This window comes from Diabrotica undecimpunctata, chromosome 4 (genome assembly GCF_040954645.1).
Source record: "Diabrotica undecimpunctata isolate CICGRU chromosome 4, icDiaUnde3, whole genome shotgun sequence".
In the NCBI taxonomy this organism is placed as follows: domain Eukaryota; kingdom Metazoa; phylum Arthropoda; class Insecta; order Coleoptera; family Chrysomelidae; genus Diabrotica; species Diabrotica undecimpunctata.
Window position 1 is genome coordinate 52,363,333 of NC_092806.1, and position 25,810 is coordinate 52,389,142.

Genomic DNA, 25,810 nt, shown 5'->3' on the forward strand with positions numbered 1-25,810 from the left:
CCCGGAGACACCGAACAAAGTAGATGCATCAAATAAGGACAGTCATATAATTAATCAACCAAAAAGAAACTTTGATGAAATTATTTCACTTGAAGCAGATCTATCTTCAAAAGAATATAACATTTTTCCACCACCTAAAGTTCAAGTAAAATCTAAAAAAGCTAAAATTAGTTCAGCAAGCACTTCTGAATGCTCATTGTCTCTCTTACTTGACCCTGCTAAAAAGTTCATAGAAAATTACCCTCTACCTTTCCCTCTAAACGTTGATCAACTTAACATGCTCCTAATGAATACCACGGGGTCAGCAGATCCTATAGCCACAATTCAAGAATATACCACAGACCTACCAGCTTTGGCCCATATGCTCAGTCAAGTTTATCCCCATTTAACGGAAAGATAAATAAAACGTAAATTCACGTCCATAAGCAAAAAAATCTATAATTATATTAAGAGTGAGGCATCGGAAGCGGAAAGTGACACATCTCAGTTAAGCCAACATTAATTAAAAACATTCCTTGTTGTCTAGTCCTTTCTGACTCTCTCAGCACAGTCAAAGCTATGCAAAATGCATACCCCAAACACCCCATTGAGAAAATTATCAGGGCCGAATTAATGAAAGCTCAAGAAAATTTCAGAAGAGTCCACTTCATGTGGATACCATCTCATACAGGCATAGAAGGGAATGAAGAAGCAGATACTAGTGCGCGTGCACTAGTATCTGCTACTGAGCAGAGTGACAGAGTATCGCAGGCGATCTAAAAGTTTATTTCAAAAATAAGGTTGTTAAGTGCGTGGAATCGGGAGTGGAATGACTCTAGTTCAAAACTCATAACCATCAAAAGTGATATTTTTTCATGGAAGTCGACAGCCAGAAGTATACGATGCCAAACTATTATTACACGTCTACGACTTGGACACTGTAGGTATACTCAAGCCTATCTCTTCTGAAATAGTGAACCTCCAAAATGCGAAACATGCAATACAGTAGACAGTATAAAGCACTTCTGATAGACTGTAGTAATGTAAATCAAAGACAATCTTACAATTTGCCAAATAACCTGAAAGCACTCTTCAACAAAAGTTTAGTTCCGAACAATTTATTAGGTTACTTAAAACGTATAAATATGTTTTTATACAAAATTTAACTTAATTAAATGTTACAAATGTTCAATTGTTCACAAATTGTAATTAATTGTTGCAATGATTGATTGTTACAAATGTTAAACTTAATATTATTACAAATGTTACAGAAATGTCGCTAATAACCTTTGGGTGGATGCGACTTTATCTCTTTAAATAAAAAAAAATGAATCAGATCGATACATAATCAAATTAGGAGTTTATCATAATTGTTATGTTTTTTATCACGGATGACAATGTTCAACATAAACAAACGTGAATTAATTACCTTTAATAGCCTGAATAATGATCCATAATTATACACTTCCTCTAATCTCGTATTTAAAGCAGATGAAATAATTATTTATTACGTGAGCATCTTCTATCATGTACCACAGATTGCAAATATGTGGTCGCTTTTAAAAGATTACCAGGATCAAGTACCTAGTTAAATGTATGTACTAAATGAAAAATCACACATGTCAAAAACGCATTATTTATATTAAAAAAACATGTATATATGAAATATTGGAATAATATTATGAAGTTTGTCTGGTTTCCTCTTGATTTACGATGTAATTAAATTACTAACAAAAAAAAATTCTGTCATGATAGGATACGAGTAATAACGACCAATTATATGCTACTGTTACATATTCGATAAAGACTGTTATTTGAAAGTTAATTTTATATAATCAAAATCGAAAGCCTGTAGTGTCCAATATTGTATTTTATCCCGTGTTTCCTTTAAATTCATACCAAAATAATCTCTCTATTTCTTAGAAACTAATACAATATTGATATTTATATTGATAAATGATGCCTTTCTAAATAAAAAAAAATTAATATCTTTGTTTAATAATGATTTAACTATTTCTATTAATAATATATTTCAGGAAGTATATGCCTGTTTCATTGATTTTGAAAAGGCATTTGACAGAGTGCAGCATAATCGGCTTAAAGAAATTTTATTAAACAAAAACATAGACAGTAGAGACATTAGAATCATATGTAACCTCTATTGGAACCAAACAGCAAAAGTGAAAGTTGAAAATGAACTGACCGAGGATATCCAGATTCGCCGTGGGGTCCGCCAAGGGTGTATTTTATCACCCTTGTTATTCAATTTATACAGTGAAGCCATCTCAGAATTAGCGCTTGCCAAGGTCAGTGAGGGCCTTATAATAAACGGTGAGCCACTTAATAACATAAGATATGCTGACGACACCGTCCTTCTGGCAGGAACACTAGAAGAACTGCAACACCTTGCTGAACAACTAAATATATATTGCAGCCATAAGATTATGGACTAAAAATAAATTTAAAGAAAACCAAGTTCATGGTATTTACAAAAGCACAAAACATCAAAGTTAAGCTAGTACTAGACAATACAGAAATTGAACAAATATCTTCGTACAAATACCTTGGAGCATGGATCACAAAAGATACTGATCAGACAAAAGAAATAAGATGCCGCATTGAAATTGCACGGTCAATTTTTAATAGAATGAGAAAACTTTTTTGTAATCGCGATATCAATATATCGCTCCGAATAAGAATGCTTCGATGTTATATTTTCTCCACCCTTTTGTATGGGGTTGAAGCTTGGACACTTAAAAAATCCAACATTAAAAACCTAGAAGCATTCGAAATGTGGTGTTACCGACGTATTTTGAAAATATCATGGATGGATCGCAAAACAAACGAACAAGTTCTCGAACAACTAGGAAAACAATGCGAAGTTTTCCTATAGAAATTCCATAAAAATCAGGAAATTGGAATACTTGGGGCACATCATGAGAGGTGAAAAATACGAACTACTAAGGAATATAATGCAGGGTAAAATCAAAGGCAGAAGAAGCGTAGGAAGACGTAAAATCTCGTGGCTACGCAATATCCGTGAATGGTTTGGATGCAGTTCAATTGAATTATTCAGGCGCGTAACCAACAAAATTATAATTGCCAGAATGATTTCCAATCTCCGATAGGAGCGGAACTTAAAGAAGAAGATTAATAATAATTGAAGCGAAGCTACTATACTAGCGTTGTATTACTTTGTCTCTATAGTAAAATGCTGAGGCGAGCGGCACGGAAGTATCGCCCCGACAGGGCGTCACGAAAGTAACGCCACGACACGGCGTCACGGAAGTAGCGCCTAGTAAGACGCTGTAAACAGTTGATAGAGTCCATTTACGCGACGAGGGGAGTTTGTTATACAACATGTAAACCTTTTTAATTTTTTGTGTATTTGAATCAACTGTGTATTTGAACCATCTATGGATTGACCGCCCGTTTATTAAAATTACACGTGTTATTAAAATAATAAATAAATAATAAAATTATAACATTTAAAATTACAGCAAATATAGGGAAACGGAGGGTATTGCTGTGCACATAACTTTAAAATGTAATTATTACATAGATAATAAAAAGATAAAAAATAAAATTAAAATCTACTTCAAATTAATTTTCATTTTAGGTTAACATCAGAAAACAAAAACCATATTTAAACAGATATAACCCTCTAAATTATGACTACGTTAGTGCTGTATTAACCGAATCGTTCGAGTAACACCATACACGCAATCGGCTAATTTCGTACATACATAATAGCGATTTATTATTGTATTAACATTAATAAAAACACTGAAAATGGTTTTGTATACAATTATATTTTATTTGAGAACAAAAGTAAAAATTATAATCGTTATCTATCGTAAGTCGTTACTAGGTCCTACGTACAAAAACCCTAACAATAATAATTATTATCGGCAGAATTATATTCCGAACACAAAGCATGCGACCAGCTTCCACAGTTTACACCCCTGTACCATAGTTCTCTATCTTTACCGAAATCACCACAACTGACGCATAGTTCCCCAACACCAGTCTTACCTTCCCTTCTCTCTCTCTCTTCGATTGCCGGTCTCGCACCTATCTTCTCCAGGTTCTCACGTCTAGCTAATTCTGCCAGTCTGCTGCCACTTCATCCTCCCACCTTTTCCGTGGCCTTCCTTTTGGTCTCGCGTCCTGAATTTTACTATCTAGGGTTCTTTTCAGCAATCTTTCGGTTTCCATTGTCACTGAATGACCAGCCCATCGAAGTCTGTGAAGTTTAATGAATTCTGAGATCGGTAACTCTTTGAACAGTTGGTAGAGTTTATGGTTGTACCTGGATCTCCATGCTCGGTTTTGATTAATAGGTCCAAATATCTTCTGTAGGACTTTGCTCACCATCGTTTTAAATCATCTCCTCTGGTCTTTCAGCCACGAGTTCTTGCATCTTCCAAGAGATCTTTTGCTCTACACTTTACCTTCCAATATAATTTGGTGTAATTCATATTTTTCACCTCTCAACACATAACTTAAGTATTGTATTTTCCTCTCTTTGATTATGCTGATTAATTCTTTTTGTCTACTTATGGGCCGAAGTACCTCACCATTGGTAACTTTTTGTACCCACGGAATTCTCAGCATCCGTCTGTATATATACATTTCAAAGGCATCTATTCTTTTTTCTGTTTCAGACTGCATTGTCCAACTTTCACAGTCATACAGCAAAACAGAGAAAACGTAACATCTGATCATTTCATCGAGTGTTTTCCTCGCTTGTTCGATTCTTGATGGAATTTCTTTTTTTGGGTTACACTGTCTATTGATATTTGCTTCCAAACATTTTGTGGAAGTTACCTGTTCTATTACCTTGGCATACAAATGTACGTTTTTTGGTTTTCTTAAAAGTACTACAATTTTAGTTTTGGAAACATTTAGATGTAAACCGAACATTTCGCTATAACGAACTACTGCATTTATTTTATTTTGTAGTTCTTGTGCGTTGCCTGCCATTAGGACGGTAACACCAGCGTACCTAATATTGTCTACGCTGGTTCCGTTAATCTTGATTCCAACTTAAATGCTTTTCCGTGCTTTTCTGAATATAGATTCCGAACACAGATTAAATAATCGCGGTGATAAGACGCAACCTTGTCGCACTCCCGGTCGGATTCTTATATCTTCGGATGTTGTGTGCTATATTTCAATTGTTGCCGTTTGGTGCCAATATAGTTCGTAGATAATTCGCAAGTCTTGTTCGTAAATTCCAGTTGTTCTCAGAATTTCCACTCTCCGAACGGAGAGTGGAAGATATATTCTACTACCGTCAGCCACATGACGGGCCACATCCTCATCCGATGATGGCCCCTGTGACTAAGGACACCGTCAGACAGATATGTAGCATTGGCAAAAACACATCTCCTGGCCCAGACGGCATTCACAGAAGATGCTTCAAAAATCTTCCACAGAATATAATCCCTTTGCTCACCAATATTATCAATGCATCTCTATCACTGAGTTACTTTCCTATTCCTTGGAAGGTAGCCAGTACAGTCATGATCCCAAAAAAAGGGAAAACCCTCACCAACCCTGAATCGTACAGACCCATTTCACTTCTGAGCACCCTAGGTAAAGTCTACGAGAGGATCCTCAAGAAGAGACTCGTAGAATTTCTAGACGCTCACTTCCAAATTCCAGATTACCAATTCGGATTCAGGGCTGGTCACTCCACACAAAATGCATTGGTAGAAGCAACAACCTTCATTTCACAATCAATTAACGAAAGGAAACACGTCATAGGCATATTCCTGGACGTCCAGAAGGCATTTGATCAGGTCTGGCACACAGGACTGATCGAAAAACTCCACCTTGCTGGACTGCCCACACCTTTCGTTAAATTAATAAATTCCTATCTCTCACATCGGACGATCAGGATCAAAATAGCTAACCACCTATCCACTCCATTCACTCCACAAGCTGGAGTACCCCAGGGCTTAATACTTGCTCCAATTTTATACACAGTTTACAACAGTGACATTCCCCGTCCACAGCAAGGATCAGAGTCTCTCCTCCTATTGGCTGATGATACGGCCATCCTTACCTCGGGCTCTCGCAGGGAGCGTGGACAGCAACGGTCTGTATTCGAACGGTCGCAACATTACCTCGACAGAGTAATAAAATGGTGCAACAAATGAAGAGTGACCATAAATCCCTCCAAAACCCAAGCAATACTTTTTAAATCTCCATATTGTCGCGATGTCCGGGGCCGGATATCACTTTTGGGAGAAGACCTCATCTTCAGAACCTCAGTTCTCTACTTGGGAGTTCGCTTTACAAGGACTCTCAACTGGAAGGCTGACGTTCAGGAAACCCTAGATAGGATGAGACAGAGGTTTAATCTCCTGAAAGTGCTGTCCGGCAAACTGGGCGGGACATCTTCTAAAACTTTGTTGCATACATATAAAACTTTCATCTGACCGATAGTCGAATACAAGGCATGCGTCCATATCTCCCTCAAGAACCAACTCAATACAGTATCTTACGATACTGTATGAGGAAGGATTGGTCGTATCCATCAGCCCACATACACGCATTAGCCAATATAACACCAATAAAGGACAGAATCCTAACCCTCAGCAGGAAGTATGTCCTAAGAACCATAGCTGGCTCCAGCAACAGAGCCAAACGAACATTGAAGACACCTTGCAATCGTAGAGGGCAAATACTCACCAGGCTTCCCTTTAGAAAAGTTCCATTTCCTCCAGCTAAACTTCTTCACAACACTAGACACGAACTTCCTGATGAGTATTTCGATATTTTAGAATCATTCCCCATCCAATATCGCAGGTAAAGACTGCGCGCCAACAACGTTGATAAAGAGCCGTTCCTAAAACTTGGCTGGTAACCCCTTAAGTACCTAAACTGGCATGCTAGGCAGCTCCCACTTCTTCTTGTGCGTTTCTGGATCTTCTTAGATCGCTCACACAATAGACACTTTCAGCTTCCCCCCTGCTTCTTAGTAGTCCACTACTTCTCTACAACATTTCATGCGATGGCCATTTACCACACCCCCACTACTCCGAGAAAAATAAAAAGGAGTAACCCATTCCTTGAAGAGGCCCAGGCCTAAACAAGGTAAAAACGATCTTGTCATGTCAGAATTTCGATCATCTTTTGATGATTAACGCAGTCAAATGCTTTTCGTTAATCAATAAACCTGCATATACATCTACATTTATGTCTCTGCATCGTTGTGTTGTAACACATTTAAGGCAAAAAGAGGTTCTCGTGTTCCCAATCCATTTCGAAATCCGAATTGAGTGTCACTCATCTGAAACTCACACTTCTTATAAATTCGTATATGAATGATTCTGAGAAAAGTTTAAGGACATGAGACATCATGCTTAATATTCGATAGTCATCGCATTGTGAGGCATTGAATTTTTTTGGCAATGTTACGAATGTTGATTTTAGCCAGTCTAATGGTATTTTACCTGTGTCATATATCTTATTGAATAGTGCTGTTATCAAGTCGAGGCTTTTACTTTCGTTGTATGCAATTAATTTAAGTATTTCGACATTCATATTATCTATAATAACTTTTTCTTTTATTATTTTTGGACCTTTTGAATTTATTAGATTATCCGTGGATGGTGAATCATCGTCAGTAAGTAACTCAGTTACTTACTGAAAATATTGCAAACAATGCCTCAATATTTTTTGAGATCATTTCCACTGCAGCGACTCAGTCTATGCCTGTTAAAAAATCTCTTACTTCCATTTCTCCTAAACTAGTTTTAGTGGGATCAAGAATGTAGTAATATGGTAGAAAAACGGAAAACGACCTTAAAAAATTATAGAATTCAGTCCAATCCCAATAACTATTTAGTTTATCAAAAGGTAGCTGCCCAAACTAAACGTTTATTTAAAAACAAACACCGTTGCAGCTGGATTATCTTTCTAAATAAACTTAACAAAAATACACCACTCACGGAAATTTGGAAGATTGTTAAAGCTATAAATGACAAAAATTTTCATTGTCCCAAAAAGCTTCTTTCAAAAAAATTAATAGAGGAAATGCTAATTAAAATAGGTCCGCTTGCTTCTAATTTCGCAGTAAAATAAATTAACCAATTTCTATTTAATTCTGAAGGTGAATTCTCTTCTTCTTTCCCAATTAAGGAACTGAATTTAGCGACTAAAAATAGTCGGAACACTGCTCCCGGGTTACATGACTTTAACTATAAAATAAACTATACTTACCACATTTTGCTAAACTTTTCAATGATGGATTGCTTATGAATACAATTTCTTTATTTTTTAATTCATCATTTAAACTTGGGATGGTAACATGCTTTTCTAAAAAATTAAACATGTACTTAGTACTTTATAAAAAGAAATTCAAATCACATATTCCACACAATATTTATAAATTGTTTTGCATTTTGCAATTATAAATATTATTTGGCTACAAAAAGAAGTATTATCGTTTTAAAATTGGTTTCATTAAGCATTTGGTTCCATTCGCAGTAAATTATTTATTTAGTTAGTAAAACAAAGAACTTGTCTCTTGCTCACTTCTATAGCTATTTATGTTTTTATGAATGAGTAATAAAAAATGGCCTTTTCACAAATGCCAATTAATACTAAACTACCTTTGTTCATACATAATGTATTCCGTATAGTCATTTTTGTACCCTCAGGTAAATCAGTGGTTTTAGATATTGAACGAGATACTTTTTCCAGGTGAAGAAAGTGCTGGATTATTCACTTTTCTTTTTTTAATTGAATAAACGGTTTTTCTGGATATTTTAAATGCAACGGCTACTTTCTAAAATAAAAGATATATATTTGTAATCTTATAATTTCAATATTGTTTAATGTGTTATAGGAAAAGTTCTATACATACATCTTACAAAAAATATCGACTTTTTGGGGGATTTTTTTTTTCATAAATTGTTTAAACAAATTATACTGTTTATTGGTAGCTTTCGGAATATGAAAAAAGATTTTATCTACGAACAATAGTTTAAAAGTTATTCTAAATGTTTAAAAAAATTACCGTAATTTTGTGAAACGATTGTGCATTGTAAAAAATTATTTTTTTCAGTTTTTTTTATGTATATTGATAATTTAACATTTAAAGTTGTATTTGGTATATCTAGAATTACTGTATCTTCATTATTTTCTGATTAATGTTACTGTAAAAAAAGGTCTCTGGGATAAAGAAATAAAATAACTTTTAAATCAATTGATGGATCAATCTGAAACTTTAAGGGTTTATTAAGGACCACAATACCCAACTTTGGGCGGAATAACATATGCCTAAGATTTTTTTACAATAGTTATAACCAAATAACGTTTTTGCTTTATTTTGCAGTTTTTGAAGCAACAAATTAATTTTACAACTTTTAAAAATAGCCATTTTACAGCTTTTTTAGGTTTTGAAAGATAAAGTTTTGTAATTTTACCTCAAATATTAAGCTTTTTAGTGGTAATCAAAAAATCAAGAATAAGGCATTTTTACACTAAATTGTTAATAATTAAAAAAGACGCCGAAATCTTGGCAGAAAACATATAGGTTTTCTTTATATAGGCCTATAATAACTAAAAAATTGTCATGTATCTGGATTTGCCACAGGGTCCTGAACAGGGTCTTTTTTTGTTTATTTCCCTGTACTACTGCTCAATATCATGAAAATAGTAGACGATTTTAGAGAAGTATCTAGCTGACCATTTGAAGAAAGAATCTACCATAAAATTATTAAAATAATAAAGAAAATATTGCTCGGAAATATTCAATGTAAACCCTTTCGACTGCAGGAATTAATTTTTACAATTCGTCGGGGTTTAAGTTTACGTATAAATAACAAGTAAATTTGTTTTGTATACGTATTAGTTTTCTTTTGATTGTGGTATAATAAAACGTGATGCTGTATAATATCTTTGTTTTTTTATAATACATTTTACGGTAGTCAACAAAAGCTTGCATGTACCCACGTCACTAAAATTTCCATATCGAATTAACCTGTTACATGCCTAGTAATAAAGTAAATAATAAAGTATCACTTTAGTGATAGTGTACTGATGGTACTACTAGTCTACCGCTTATAGTAGTAATTTCTAATTTTCTACAACACATATTTTGCTCTTTTTTAGTACAATTGTCGATTCGACAAGGAGATATACCAAAAATTAGAGGTGGACCACTAAATGGAACTTACTGTTTCGCACAACTTCACTTTCACTGGGGTAGAGACGATCACGAAGGATCGGAAAATCTAATAAATAATCGAAGGTACGAATACTTGATTGGTGTAAAATAAATATAATTAATTGTAGATATTATTTTGATGTGTTTAATGTCTTTAGTAAAAAAATCTAATTGTTTGGTTACCGCTTGCTCCAAGACTATGCTAAAAAATAGACACGCCAACGCATCTTATACATAATCGCAATCCATTGTGTTTCAAACGTTTATGAACATTCGCCCTATATTTACACTCTACAAACAACTTTATGTATTATTATGTTGTTTATGCACCAGTCCTATTAATTTTCTGTAGATTCTGATATCTTCTTGTTCTTTGTGTACCGTGCTTGTTTTCAAGCGTTGGCTATCGTCGTACTAACAAGCTGATGAAACGTTTGTGGATCGGCAGCTAGCTAAATAAAACAAGTACTCGACCGTTCGACCTGCCCATTGTCTAAAGCCCGCCACTCACATTCCAACGCCGCAGTACGATTTTGTCGAATGCTACAAAATTGAACGTAATTTGATCCTGTATTTGCACCATTCGATTAAATCGGCGCGATTTGACGGCAGACAAACATGTCAGTCTGCAGCAGTACGACAGAGTTAGTTGGGTCGTAAATTTGATCGTGTGTATTCTGACAACGACCTAATCGTACGACTGCAAAAAAAATCATTTGCGTGTAAATTTCGAAAATGGCTTATAGCAAGAAGTTTTTAAAAGTTTTTTTTTCACTATCACTATCATCTCAATTGCTCCTAAATTAACATTTAAAACACTGACGTGTTTATTGTTACATCTTCAGTTTTCTTTTCTTCGTCTATAGTACTTCTCTTTGACTATAGTATAAATTTGAAATAATGTCAATATAATATATGGGATATAATATTAAGTGATAATAACACTTTACGGTTGATCACAAAACTATCTCGAAATTCAAATTGAGTTCCGCTAATATCCCATTTTAATTTTCTATATTTTCTAGCATGTATCGCTTTTAAGAATGCTCTCATCGTATGTCCATCGGACTTATAGTGCAACAATCTGGGCTACTCAACATAATTTTTTCACGTTTTTGGTTTTCCTTCTATACTTGTTATTATTTAACATCTATGTCCTATAATGTACTGGGTTTATTGCGCCTTTATTTTCTTATTTTTCTTCTTCTTCTTCTTTCTCCTCTTCTTCTTTATAAGCCAATATTACTTGGATTAATTAACAATCAATTAATTATTAATTACTTGTTAATTGGTGGGTTGATACCTCCATGGATGGTTGTCACTTTATCTCTTGCGCGGTCGTCCGATACTTCTTCTACCGATTGGTGATCTATCTCTTGCTATTTTGACCGCGAGGATTTTCCCTATTTTGCTCATGTGGTTATTCCATGCTTTTTTCTGTTTAGTGTCCATTCGTTTATACATTGTACGTTACAGTTTCCTCTGTTTTACTGCTCTTTCGATCTCGCACAGTATTTTCTGTAATTCTTCTCAGTACTTTCATCTCTGCCGTTTCCAGTAGACTTTGTGTTACGGCTGAATCGTGTCTTGTCTCTGATGGATATGTTATTATTGGTTTTATAAATTCTTGACTGCGTCTCAATGTTCATATGTTGGTTTCGCCATATAGTGTAATTAAGGCGTCCTGTCCTGCCTGTCTACTTGCTTTTTGTAGTTGATCTCGCTCTTCTTTGTCCAGGTCTCCATAGCTGCACAGTGTAATTCCAAGGTATTTTATTTTCATTAATGGTTTAATACACAAAATAACATGGATGAGACCAGGAAGTCTAGAGGGAAATCAAATAGACCATGTACTGATTAAAAAGACACACAAACAATCGATAAATGACATTAGATCTCACAGAGGGGCCAACATCGATCCGGAGCGTATGCTAGTGATTACAAAATGTAAAATAAAAATAACGAAGAATGAAAAGCGAAAAGCACAGAGAAAATGGGACGTAAATAAATTGAAAAAGAAAGAAGTAAGAAGAAGATTTGTACAAGAAGTAAATACAGAGATGCAGTTCAAAGAAAAACAAATGGAGGAACAGTGATGAAAAATCAAACAAGGAAAAAACAATGCAGCAGAGAAAGTGGTTGGCGAAATGAAAAATAAAGGAAGAAATAATTGGTTTGGCGAAGAGTGCAAATTAGCAGTGGAAGAAAAGAATAAAACAAGATTGAAATGGTTAAGCACAACCAAAGAAGAAGAACGAGAAAAATACAAAGTTCAAAGGCAAAAGACAAAGAAATTATTTGAATTGAAAAAAATCAAAAAATAGAAGAAATTATGAATGAGATAGAAACAGAGAATAAAAGACACAACTCAAAACTATTGTACCAATACTTAAGTATTACGAAGAAATATATCAAGAAACGGATAAAGAAGAAGAAAGAAGAACAATAACGAAGACGGAACAAGATGATGAAGAAGAAGTATTGACCTATGCAGAAGTAAAAGAGAAAATATGCAAAAAAGGGAAAAGTTTTATGAACTAATACAGAATATATAGAGCAAAGAAATAGTGCCCGAAGAATGAAAGAAGGGAATTATAGTGACAATCCCACAACAAAGAGACCATAGAATATGCAAAAACTATCGAGCAATTTATTTACTGAATGTAACATACAAAGTAATGGCTCGTATAATTAGAGACAGTATATGACATATATACACAACAAAGCATAGGAGATTATCAGTACGGTTTTAGAATAGAAAGATCTACGGTAGAAGCTATATATTCGCTAAGACAAGTGATAGAGAAAACATGCGAGTACGACTGAGAAACACATATACTTTTCCTAGACTTTAATCAGGCGTTTGACAAACTAAACAGAAGAAAAGTGATCCTAGACTTACAAGAGAGTAATATACCAAATAAAATTACAAGAATGATAGAAATGACAATACGATATTCGCAAGCAACAATAGATACCGGAAGAGAAAGTACAGAGATAATAAAAATAAAAAATGGAGTAAGACAAGGAGATGTGCTCTCAACGTTAGGTACTATTTATTCTATCACTAGACAAGATAATAAACAGCTGTCAAACGCAGGAACTATAAACAAGAATGCAGCACAAATAATAGGATATGTGGACGATATAACCATAGTAGCAACAGATAAAAGGGCATTAAAGAAAACCTTCCAAGAAAGAGAAAACAAAGCTAAACTAAGAGGACTAGAAATGAATGAAAATAAAACAAAGACAAATAAATATAAGATAAATATGAAAGATGAAATATAAAAGACACAAATGACAGAACTGACAATAGACGCACACAGTTTCGAAGAGGTTGAAACATTTAAATATTTGGGAGTACTAGTCAACAGAAGAAATGAACGTGTAGATATAAAAAAAAGAATTCAAGCGGGAAACATAGCGTTTTATAGAAATAAAAAAATGTTTATATATAAGAAGATAAGCCGAAACATAAAAATGAAAATTTACAAAACAACCATAAGACCAATAGTAGTATATGCTGCAAAAACATTTACATTAACAGCAAGAGAAGGAAATTTTTGAGAGGAAGTTTTTAAGAGGAAGATTATCAGAAAAATACTGGGACCAAAGAGGGAAAACGAAGAGGATGCAGACAATGGATGAATCACTAAATATAAGAATGAATGGGTCAAGAGTTAGAGCAATAAAAGCACAAAGAATTAGATGGTGTGGACACATAAAGAGAAGAGCAATCCGTTAAGAGTTATAACGGAATGGATGCCACCAGGTAAAAGAACCAGAGGCAGACCTAAACTGAAATGGAGACAACAAGTGGAAGAAGACTGAAGGAGTATGGAAATTAGAAATATAGAAAGGACAATCCAAGAGAGAGAAGAATGGAGAAATGTGGAAAAATGGAAACTAAGTCACACCAGTAACTGTAAAACCAAAGCCACCAAAGAATCTAGCCACCTGTTGTTACTAATACCTAGTATAATATATATTTAGTCCTTGAATCTCGTATATTTATTGGTTCATAATATACTCCTCACACTCCATGTACCAGTATATGGTATGGTACTCCATACCATACACTAGTACTTTGTTACTAGTTTTGCCACAGGGATTTCGCTTATTGACAACCTAAGATGCGCTGTGGTCTTCTTGGCCTTTAGGACCAGTTTCTTAAGTCTAGAACAAAAATACTATTACATTTGTTAGCTCTTCTACATGAAATCAGCAAAGGTTTATTAAGTTAAGACTTTAATTATCTTGTAGTTACTATATTCGAAATGGTTACCCTTCTTCTGCAACACCAGTACACCACTTGTCCTGGATTTATTCCTCATTTCCAAACTCTGACTATTTTTATTGTTTATTACTATTTACTATAATAAATAATCAATATTCACTTTCATATTTAAAAAGTTTTACTGGTATGCTAACTTTAACAAAATTTGTTATCTTTTAGGTGCTATATTGCATCCCTTCGTACTGTATTAAAGGACTATCTAATGGTTTATTGTTTCTTGTTCTTTAAGTTAGTGAATTTTCTGCTTCGATGGAGAGCAGTTATTTAAAGTGTTTAACCCAGCCATTTAGTAATTGTTCCTGTTGCAGTTTTGCAACTGTATATAAACATTTATAAAATATTAACAGACTTGGTAGTAGTTTTGATTCTCCCCGTATATCAAGATTACAGCTTACAGCCCGTACAAAAATACATCTGTGTTAAAAAACTAATTTCAAGACCAGCCACCTGGGAAATATCACCATAGGGGATCCATTTCATACACAATCAGAGTCGAGCTTTATCTCTCAAACCACACACATGTGTATGGGCGTTTGGGTTAAAGGTACCTGAGGTACTTGGCATCGGTCCTTTGACCGAGAAAGTCGTTTTATGCAGAAAAGTTGCATGATCAATTTTGTGTGGTTTCTGTGCGTCGCTGAAGACGATTTGCGATAGCTATGATGCTATCTTTTCATGGGGTAAAGCACACCTTATAATATTTGTTGCCAAAATTACATTGCTGCATATATCAAGTACGTGCATTTGGTATATTTATTTGATATTTGTTTGGAACTTTATCGCATTTGTGCCGCGATCGTGATTGAACGTTGTCAATTGGACATTTTGCATTTGTTTTGTTTTATGTAATATTTACTGTATTCTTATTTTTTTGTATTTTGCCATTACCGATTATACTTTGAATTGAGTTTATTAATATTTGTATATGTATTTGAATATATACTTTGAATTGAGTTTAATATAATTCATATATGTTATGTTTGATTCCATTTTGTGTAACTTTATTAACAAGGTTTGTTCATTTTACCACGGATTAAATATATTATTATATGTGCGCATATGTTTCACTCGTTAACGTTTAATATCAATTTATGCTTTATTTCTAATCATACTCAACCATAGCAATCGAAATCTTAAATTTCTTTGTTGTTAATGTGTTCTTAAAACCTATTCATCGACATCTTTGTTTTGGTTTGTATATGGTTATCTTTTTTGTGTTGTTTCATATTAACTAATATTTAAGTTTATATACTTCTTTAGTTATAATTGTATATTGAGTTATGTATATTTATGTTTAATTTCACCTCTTTTTAAAATAGAGTTTTATACAGTCTACTGGCTTTCATTTCTTTTCTTTTATTTTAATATACATACCCAATCCGAAAGGGGGAAACCAGCGAGTTCTAGATTGAACAGAATATCTTCTCTCCCCCTTCAGGATGACCCCAATTGTTATATTGAGGTCATCGTATGTGCAGAACGCAACAGTTCCTTTGTGTTAACTCCATGTACCTACTTTTTTGTCCTTACATTTTTTCAGCCTTGCTTTCATTTATAATGTCTGAAATTATAAAAGTAAAAATCCAATTTTAACTTTAATGCTTAATCAATTTAGATGTGACATATTTTAAGTTTTTCATGTGTTATATTTTGCAGCTTTCATTAACAAAAATAATGGGCACACTGCTGTACAAAAGCTCTTCTACTACTTGGATTTACTGTGATTAAGTATAAGCCCAGCAATTGTTTTTGTTATAGAAAGAACAAACCAAAGTAACTTATTGTACAATTTAAAATAGCAGGATGAACTTTCTGACTAAAGAATAAGACAACAAATGTCCAGAAGTAGTGGAATTTGATTTTGCCTATAAAGAAACTTGAATGATTTTGCAAGTTTCAGGTGAAAAGAATGAAAGAATGGCTATGAAAAGATCAATTGCAATATACAAATTTAATTTTAAATAACGAATGCATCCATGTAACCTCATTGCACATACTACGACTGTTTCTATAAAAAATAAAAACCATTTATATCCATTTTATACAGGACACAACAAAAATATCGTAATATTAAGTTACTAACTTAAACCAAAATATTACTGTCATTATCATGTTTTCTCTTCTTTTAGTTACCCATTAGAAACTCATTTAGTATTTTACAAAGAAGATTATGGCAACTTTTCAAATGCTCTTGCTGACGATGACGGATTAACAGTTCTCTCTTTTTTGTATCATGTAAGTATTATCAAAATGTTTCTACTTTCACCTACCTAATCTAATAATTAACTTTGTCAAATATCAATCAGTATGAATATAGGATTAAATTAAGGATATAATATTTATTCTATAATTTTTCTAGTCCACCAGTCATGGTAAACTCCCGCGTATGGATATTGAGGAAGAGATTACAGAGCACTTTACGCATCTTATTGAATGTTCCTCTTGATTTTTCGATTTGACATCTTGTTTATCTTGAGTGTTTCCAGTCTATATTTAAGCAGTATCCCAGTATATCATTGTCTCCGCTATTGAGAGATCTACATTGTTGAGATTAATTGTGTGTTGTCGACGTCGTTCATATTACTTACTTTTACTTTTTTGTGTCCAAGCGTGATCATTTCAAGTTTTCGGCCCAGAATCGAGTACAGATTATTGCCTTGGTATTGGCCTTCCAAAGGTCATTCATCGTGCTTGGAAACGAGCAGTGGTTACACTGGAGCAGGTGATCCATGTCCTGTCGTTGACCACACGTACATAAGGGGTTCTTTTCATCAAGCTGGCCTCTTGTTGTTTTGTTGGTCTCCTCCACACAGCAGTTACGCCCGATCTCATTTGGTTCAGTATTGCCCATGTCCTCCAGTCGCAGTTCAAATCAGTCGGTGTGTTCGGTTTCGGGGGATACCAGTATGGAAGTTTCACAGGAACGCCACTGAGAAAACCTTTCCTAAATTTCAGCCGCACGTCGTCGTGTGAGTGCCCTTCCGCACTGAACATCACATGTCTGTCGTCAAATGACTGCCTTAAACGCTCGGTATACACCGTGGTTCGTCTTCGCAGTCACAGGTCTGGTCGGTCGATTCCCGCACACTGATATACTTTGTCTAGTGGCGTTGCTTTTGGGCACCCAGTTGCTAATCGGCATGTTTAGGGCCACGTCCACTTTCCTACCGATCTACCCCAGACAGGCATGCCTACTCGCCCGTGGAGAAGCTGAGAGCCTTGGCTGTAGTTAGGAGAGCGTTCGGCTGGGCGCTCCATTTAGAGTAGCGCAGTGTGCCAAGTACGTTGTTACGGAATGCTACCTTCAGAACAGTCTTTTGACAGTGTGCTTTATCTGTAAGTGTTCTGTCCAGTGTCTCTTTACTCTGAGGTACATTGGATGCTCCGCGTATTCCAGTTGGTGTCCGTTCCATTCGATCATTAACTTTCTTTTTGCCTCTCTCGATCTTAGGTAAAAAGAGCATACTTGGGCTGTGGTGAAGGTGAAAGCAAGGTCGTCAGCATACGTGCTCGGTAGTTTAACTGATTGGTTGGTCGTTAGTGTTTGGGGACACGGAAGGAGCTCCCCGAGTACTGCTTTTTTGCCATTCATTATAAGCGATAAAGCAGTCGACGTTCTTGGAAACGTTAAAATAACGGCCCCATCCTTCCAACACCAATCATGAACAAGAAAGTCGTTCTTATTGATAGTCAGTGTTTGCGTTTTTTTACAGTTTATCTTCATACCAAGATCACAGTACGTTGTCGCTAGACGGTTTCTAATTCTCTGAAGCCCCTTTGCACTATACGCTATGAGGAGAATGTCATCCGTGTACCTCAGGTTATTTACTATTTCTTCATTACAATTCTGTTTTCTACATTGTATAATGGTTCTTTAAATAGAACACCCCAAATAGGAGAGGTGATAGCACATAACCCTGACGTACTCCTCTCATTATGTTGAACTTCTCTGATGTTTCGTTTTCGACTCATACAACGGACTTTTGTTGTAGGTATAGCTTTGATTTATCTTTGTGTCCTTTCCCGACTCGTAAAGTACGATCGTTCATAGACCAAAAGTAACATAGGCGAGGTAATGAAGCAATAGAGCTACCAAATTTTTGTACAAAAATTTGATACAAAGTCAGTGTAAACTCGTTACTAGAATTTGTATCAAAAACTCAAGGAGACGAGATCTAGGTACACTAGGTACCTCGGAGACTATCGCCGTCATGATATTCGTGTTCAGTGACCATAAAAACCCCTGAGTAGTAATATTGAACTCATTTCCGTCAATTATTTTCGAATTACAAATTTATCATTGTTCATCACTTTGAAATGCACTTTGGAAAATTAATTTTCCTCGTCCAATAATGCAATTTTCATTTCCACATCAGCATTTTTATTTACAAAATTTCATTAAGATCCATCCTACTGCAAAAATTTGGTGGGTTTTGGGCTTTTGACTGCTTCATTGCCCCATCTAATAGGGGATATTAGAGTTGGTGGAAAAAGGAAATAGATTAGAAAAAGCTGTATAAGCTTCTAAAGAAGACAAATATTATAGCAAAAGGGCTTGAGGCCCTAAATTGCAACGTTTATCACGGAACTTTTTAAAATAGATTCTGTTGATGTTAGTATCATTTACCAGGAAATTTTACAGAAGTGTGAAAATGTATTGACGTCATTGAAAAACAGCATAAATTTTAGGTTTTTAAGAGACATAGAAATAAGGTAGTAAATGTGCTAAAGCTAAAAAAAGAGCGGTTCTATTTTAACAAAATAGACAGGTATAGAAACAATCCAAAACAAATGTGGAAAACTTAAAAAAAAATAATCAGTGATAATAGTCCAGAAATGCCAAACACTGTAATCTTTGAAACTACTACTGGCCTAAAACGGTTAACAAACAGCGTAGAAATAGCTAACAGTTTTAATGAGTATTTTGTTGAAAGCATTGAAAGTATTGTTCAAAGTATCGATAATTCTGAAACATGGTGTAATGTAAATAGTAATCTATATTTAAATTTTGAAAAATTTGAAGAGCTCTCTATGCAGGATTTGCGAAAAATTGTTGGCAATTTAGATAATAAATTCTCACTACATGAAACGTTAAATTGCAGAATGGTCAAGGAAGTTTTTGAAACCATTGGGCACGTTATGTTAAATTTAATTAATACATCTCTTACTACGGGTAGAATTCCTGATGTATTAAAAATAAGCACCATCACCCCTATTCAAAAAATATCCAACACTATCAAAGCTGAAGAATTCCGACCAATCAATTCTTTACCTCCTATAGAGAAAATATTAGAAATTGCTATTTATGAACAATTATTAGAACATGTAACAAAAAATAAAATTTTTTTAATATCAATAATCAATCAGGTTTTCGAAAACAATTCTCTTGTGAATCAGCGTTACAAGTTACATTATGTCACATAAAGAGTAATTTAGATAAAAATAAGTACGTAGTCGGTGTATTCCTTGATTTAAAAAGAGCTTTTGAAACCATTGACAGGACAATAATGATTTCTAAACGTAAACAGTATGGTATAGGAGGTGCAGTAATTGCGTGGTTAGAAAATTATTTACAAGATCGCAAACAAAAAGTTCGATTTAAAGACCAATTGTCATCTCAAATGTATAGTAATACAGGGATTCCCCAAGGTAGGTCCTCAATATTTAAAAATAAATAAACTGAAGTTGAATGTGAAAAAAACAAAGGCAATGGTTTTCACTACCAAACATAAATATAGGTTGCTTGATTCTGAAATCATAAATTTAAATATTAATAATGAAAAAATTGAAATTGTCACAACAGTTAAATATTTGGGATTCCAGCTTGACAATATTCTGAATTTTGAGAGTCACTTCGAGTACGTTCATAAAAAAATATAAAAAAAAACTTTACTTTCTGAGTAGAATATCTCAAAATTTATCAATGGAGTCAAAAATAACAGTATATAACACAATTATTCAACCTCATTTTGACTATTGCTCATCAATCTTATATTTATTTAACCTTAACAAACTTAAAATGCTACAAAAATTACAGAACCGTGGAATGAAAATAATTCTTAAAACACATCGCCGTACCCCAATTGGGACGATGTTAAATACTCTAAATTGGTTCTCTGTTGAAAATAGACTGTTTTATTTCACCATGATTTTGGTCTTTAAAATAGTAAATGGCTTATCACCTGAATATTTTCAAGAATTCATTTCTTTCAACAAAAGTATTCATTCTTATAATACCCGAGGTTTAGATGACATATACGTACCTAGAACTATGTATAAAAGTACGATGAATTCGCTCATTTTTAAAAGCTTCCTTAAAAAATGTACTAGTCTCAATAATTTCAAAATGTTACTTAAACAATATATCAAAAATTTATAGTCTACTTTCGTTATATTGTATATATTTAGATCTATCTATCTATAGCAAGAAATAAAATGATCAGTTACAATTATTGTACATTACAAATAAATAGAATTTACAAAATTCATACATTTTTTGTTTTTAGATTACTCGCACGGAAAACAAAAAATATGAAAAATTTGAACACGAACTACCACAGGTAGAGAATATGAACTCCAGTGTGGAAATAGTCAACTTTAATTCTTTGAATGATTTTACTACCACCGATAGGGCCAAGTACTTTACTTACAAAGGTTCCTTAACAACTCCTCCATGTTCAGAAGTTGTTACGTGGATTGAATTTGCTCACACCATTCCGCTATCACACGAACAAGTAAGTAAATATATCTTTTGTTTTGCGTGTCAAAAGTTATAAATAAAATAATTATTGTACTATCGTGCCTTGTTGGAAGGAGGCAAGTTGTCTTTTTGGCATTTTTGTAAGAAAAATTGACTTTGACTTTCAACATGTGTACTGTTTTATGAAATCTAAAAAATAAATGTAATAGAAATAGGGGAGAGGCTGGTACAGTGGCCACCTTTCGAGTAAATTCAATATAACTTTAATATAAATCATAATACATATATTAATGAGTATCAACTCAAACAACGTCAAAGCACTTGGTAAATTAAAAATGTACTCTGTAATCCCAAAAAAATACAGGTTATGCAGGAATAACTAATTTTGTTTTTTCAAAAAATGTGGCCACTGTACCAAACTAGACGGTTCAGTGGCCACAAAGGTAAGGTACAGTGGTCATTACTTGCAATTCTTATATTTTTATTTGTAATATTCATAAAAAAAAATAAGTAATATTAATCTTTAACAAATATTATACGATAATAAATCCGCTTTAAAAGTAAACAAATTTGCTGTTCGCTGTGTTGCTCCAGCATTTTTAGGTTGAGGTAAAATGAGTTCAACATCTTCTTTTGTAATTGTGGCAGAATCTGTAACTGTAAGTAATGAAAACTATATTCCGTGACGCCTTAGAAAATTTACATTGTATTCTTGACCAGAAGAAAAAACTTCTGTAACTTTTGCAACATAAAATTTTGAAGTTTTCTTTGTTTGAAACCTCACGAGAATAAATGAATTCACTTCCACTATTCGTGAGGATATGTCTTCGTCAAAAATTTCATCTACTTCTGAAAATAAACTAACATCGTCGGAATCCACAACATCAGACAATTCAATGTCACTGTTACTGTCATCACTGGATATGCTTTTATTTTTCTTTGCATTACTTCTATTCGACTTGTTTGAACTATCAATTTTTCTTTTTACTGTTGTCTTAGCTCTCTTCATTCTACTTCGTCTTGATATTCTTTCTGCTGTTTCCGTTTCTATTCTTTTATAAATTGGTGTATCAGTTAAAATTTCAGTAGTCTTCTTTTTCGTTTGTTTTTTAACGGCAATAAGGTAGCTTTAGGGTATGGTTACAGTAATACAGGGGAAATAAATCGATTTTCGGGTGTGTCTTTGGAAGTTGTCATAGCTTCATAAGAAACAGTTTTTTTTCAGGTGTTATTTCCGATGGATGTTTCTGATTTGTTTTTGGTATTTTATCTGGACAAGTTGATGTTGAAGGGAACTGAATGTTTATTTGTGGTATATCGCTAACATTTGAATTATTTGATTGTTGTTTTTCTTAATGTATGTTTGGCATGGCTGTTACGGTTGAAGCCATAAAATCATCGCCATTAAAAATGTTATCATTGAATGTAAATATCCCAGTAGCTTTAAAAGCTGATACCACATTTTTGGGACAAAAAGCAAGTGGATAAGCGTCGCTCAAAATCTCTGCCTGTCGTAAATTGTTCCTCTATCCAGGATTTTTCAATAACCAATTTTGACAACCATGTGAGTAATATTTCTTTAGAGGACCAAATGCAGCTTTATCTAGTGGCTGAAGGCGATGACTAGTATGTGGCGGCAAAGTCAACAAGATTATATTATTTTCTTTTGCAAATTTAATAGATGCTAAAGAAACATGGATCTCATGGTTGTCCATGACTAGTAAAATGGGATATTCCTTTGTAGGATTAGTATGTTTGATAAAATGTATCATCCACTGTTCAAATAATTCTGCTGTCATCCATCCAGATGGTGCAGCACGCCCCTGGGAGCCTGGAGGTGCGTTTTTAACCATATAATCTTTAAAAAATTTCCTAGGGAACACTAAAAACGGCGGAATCGAATTACCTATAGCGTTTATTGCATTGCACATGTTTACCAAAGTGCCTCTTTCATTTGAAACTATATGGCCTACTTGTTTCTGTCCCTTTTTGGCTGTTACTTTTCCTGTATCTTGCACAGTTGTTAGTGCTGTTTCGTCAACATTGTATACCTGACTAGGCGTTAATGCATATTTTTCATAAATCTTCTTAAGATTACTAAAAAAATTTGCAGCGACTGGTCGATTAAACCACATTGCCCTACCTAGTGAAGTTACTTATGCTGATCGTAATGATAATTTTGAATTTCGTTTCATAAAACTTGTAAACCAAAACTTGCCTGCCATCTTGTTTTCTTCCCATGAAGTTGGTATTTTTTCCTGTTAGCAATTGCCAGATCATAAGCTAGTTGTCTGGCACCTTTCGGATTGAAACCATGATGAAGCTTGGTCATCGTCTGTAAATAATTACTCAGTTCTTTTTCCTCGGTTGAAGCAAAAATTTGATTGATACCATAATTTGGGGTCAATCTTGGAGCTCTATCAAGAACATCTGAAGTCCAATCTATATTATTTTTATTTTCGTAACACTTTTTAAAATATCTCCTAAACGTAGTGCGTAAAATGTCGTATTTTAAAGCAGCAGCCTTTTGTAATAATCCACCTTCCCAAACATCATAAATCGCTTTTCTCATATTCTCATCTGTAGTTTTTTAATACCGGGCTATTTCCGTGGCATATTACTATCTGAAACAAAATTATTTTTGATATTTTTTTGCAGAAAGAACAATGACCACTGCTTTTTACAAACGTATGTAGGAACAGTGGCCACCACTTTTTTTTTCAAAAGCAGTGGCCACTGTTTCTGCATAAGTGTGTGACCACTGTACCAAAAGCTCATTGTTTAGGTGGCATAACCTAAAACCTACTACTTTGAAGATAGATCATAATTTGCATCACCTTCAAGTTTTAAATACTATACTGTATACCACAAAACATACAAAACATTTAATATGTATATTATTATTGGTTGAAAAGATGTTTAAACTTACCTGCTACTTCTACACAACACACCTCTCAACAGGTTCGTATACAAAATGGTTCTGGAAACGATGGTGCACGGTTCAAGCGTAGTAAGCGACTACTGTGACTAAAATTGTTAGCGTTTGTACTAGATGGCGCGTCTGTATCTATCAAACAACAACAACATATTTAAAAGTGGCCACTGTACCTGACTGGCCACTGTTGCAGCCTCTCTCTTATTTATTTGTCTACCATACTAGTTCGCTTTTTATTATTTTTACATGATTATAATATTAAAAAGAAATGAGCTAAATCTGTTCCTCTGTCCAATTTCTTTATTTAAATACCTTTTGTTTGTTCTGACTTTTATACCTATATATTTTTCATTATTGTTCACGAGTTCATGATCGTTGGTCTCAGATTAGATTAGACTTAAGATCAATCTGTAAAACAGTACTGTATTAATATTTATTTTTGTTTTTAGTTGCAAGAATTTCGTTTGATTACCGGCAACGCTGGAAAAATAAATCACAACTTTAGACCTGTTCAAGCAGTTAACGATAGAGTAATATATGCCAGTGTTCCAACAATAGACTCGGCATCATCAAAAATAGAACAGACTGCATGGTTACTGGTTGTTTCTTTATTTAAGACATATTTATTGTTTAGTTTTGTAGTAAATTAATATAGCATTTAATAAATGCATTAGGTATATATGAGTACAGTATTTAACTGTTAGACCCAACTTTTATATTGGGATTACTATACTACATACTTCTCTTTGTCGCAGATGTTTGGATACACTTACACCCATGGGGAAATAAAGTTTAAAATGTATAAAAGCATACGACCCATAGCCACGTATGGCGCAAAAACATAAATCATGACAGAAAAAACAATGAACTTTATTTTGAAAGAAACATATTGAGAAGAATATTGGGACTCATTTGTGGCAATAATATATGGAGAATAAAATAAATTCAACTTTGAGTTATATCAATATTACAAAGAAATCTCCATAGCAAATTAGACAAAAGTAAAAAAATTGCACTGGGTAGATCACCTTATAATAGTTGATAAGCAGGGAACACCTATCGAACACTTTGTGGAAGTATGGTGGAAGGTCGGCCAGTAGGAAGACCAAGAAAGAGATGGACAGACGAAGTGAGAACCGCTAGAAAGATATTAAGGGTGGATAACTAGAGGAGAACAGCTAGGGGGCGGATGCTGGGGGAGGCCATAGTCCAAATAGTGCTGCAGCGCAGCGACAATGAAGAGCTAGATACTACTATTACCATTCCAATATTTGATATCTGCGAGAAATACTGGAAGGGAGACGGAGCTAAAATTGAAACAGTAGAGGTAAGCTACTGAAGAAAACCATTTAAAACAGCTAGGACAGAAACAGACCGAGAATAAACTAAGTAAAAAAAGAAAAGCAACAACGCTGCCTCAGTCACGTATAAATAATGAGAATGGCGACGAAAAGGAACCACTGAAAAGTACTCAGAAAAATCGAGACGAAGCTCAGCAAAAGACAGTTTGTAGCGGGTTTAAGTATCCATTGAATTAAAACTTCGATCCAAAACAGACACGGCAGCAGGTACAAAAGTCCAAAAAAACTTTTTCACTGTCTGCGAAAAATGCATAGTCCAGATTACCTGATTTTACAGTAGTAAAAAAACCACTTTTGAGATTGAAATTGAAGCAAAGCGCAAAACTAATAAACTTTCGAACTTAAAAGA

The 25,810-nt window shown here is 34.1% G+C and overlaps 1 protein-coding gene across 1 annotated transcript in view; it reads left to right on the forward strand.

The window, feature by feature from the left end:
• LOC140438242 (carbonic anhydrase 1-like) overlaps positions 1-24,784 on the forward strand; it is an 87,695-nt gene extending 62,911 nt beyond the window's left edge. Inside the window, exons 4-7 of the mRNA XM_072527938.1 lie at positions 10,111-10,249; positions 16,595-16,700; positions 20,972-21,199; positions 24,550-24,784. Of these exons, the coding sequence (XP_072384039.1) occupies positions 10,111-10,249; positions 16,595-16,700; positions 20,972-21,199; positions 24,550-24,750 (674 nt within the window). The 3' untranslated portion in view covers positions 24,751-24,784. The remainder of the gene's footprint in view (positions 1-10,110; positions 10,250-16,594; positions 16,701-20,971; positions 21,200-24,549) is intronic.
• Positions 24,785-25,810: the final 1,026 nt, after the last annotated feature.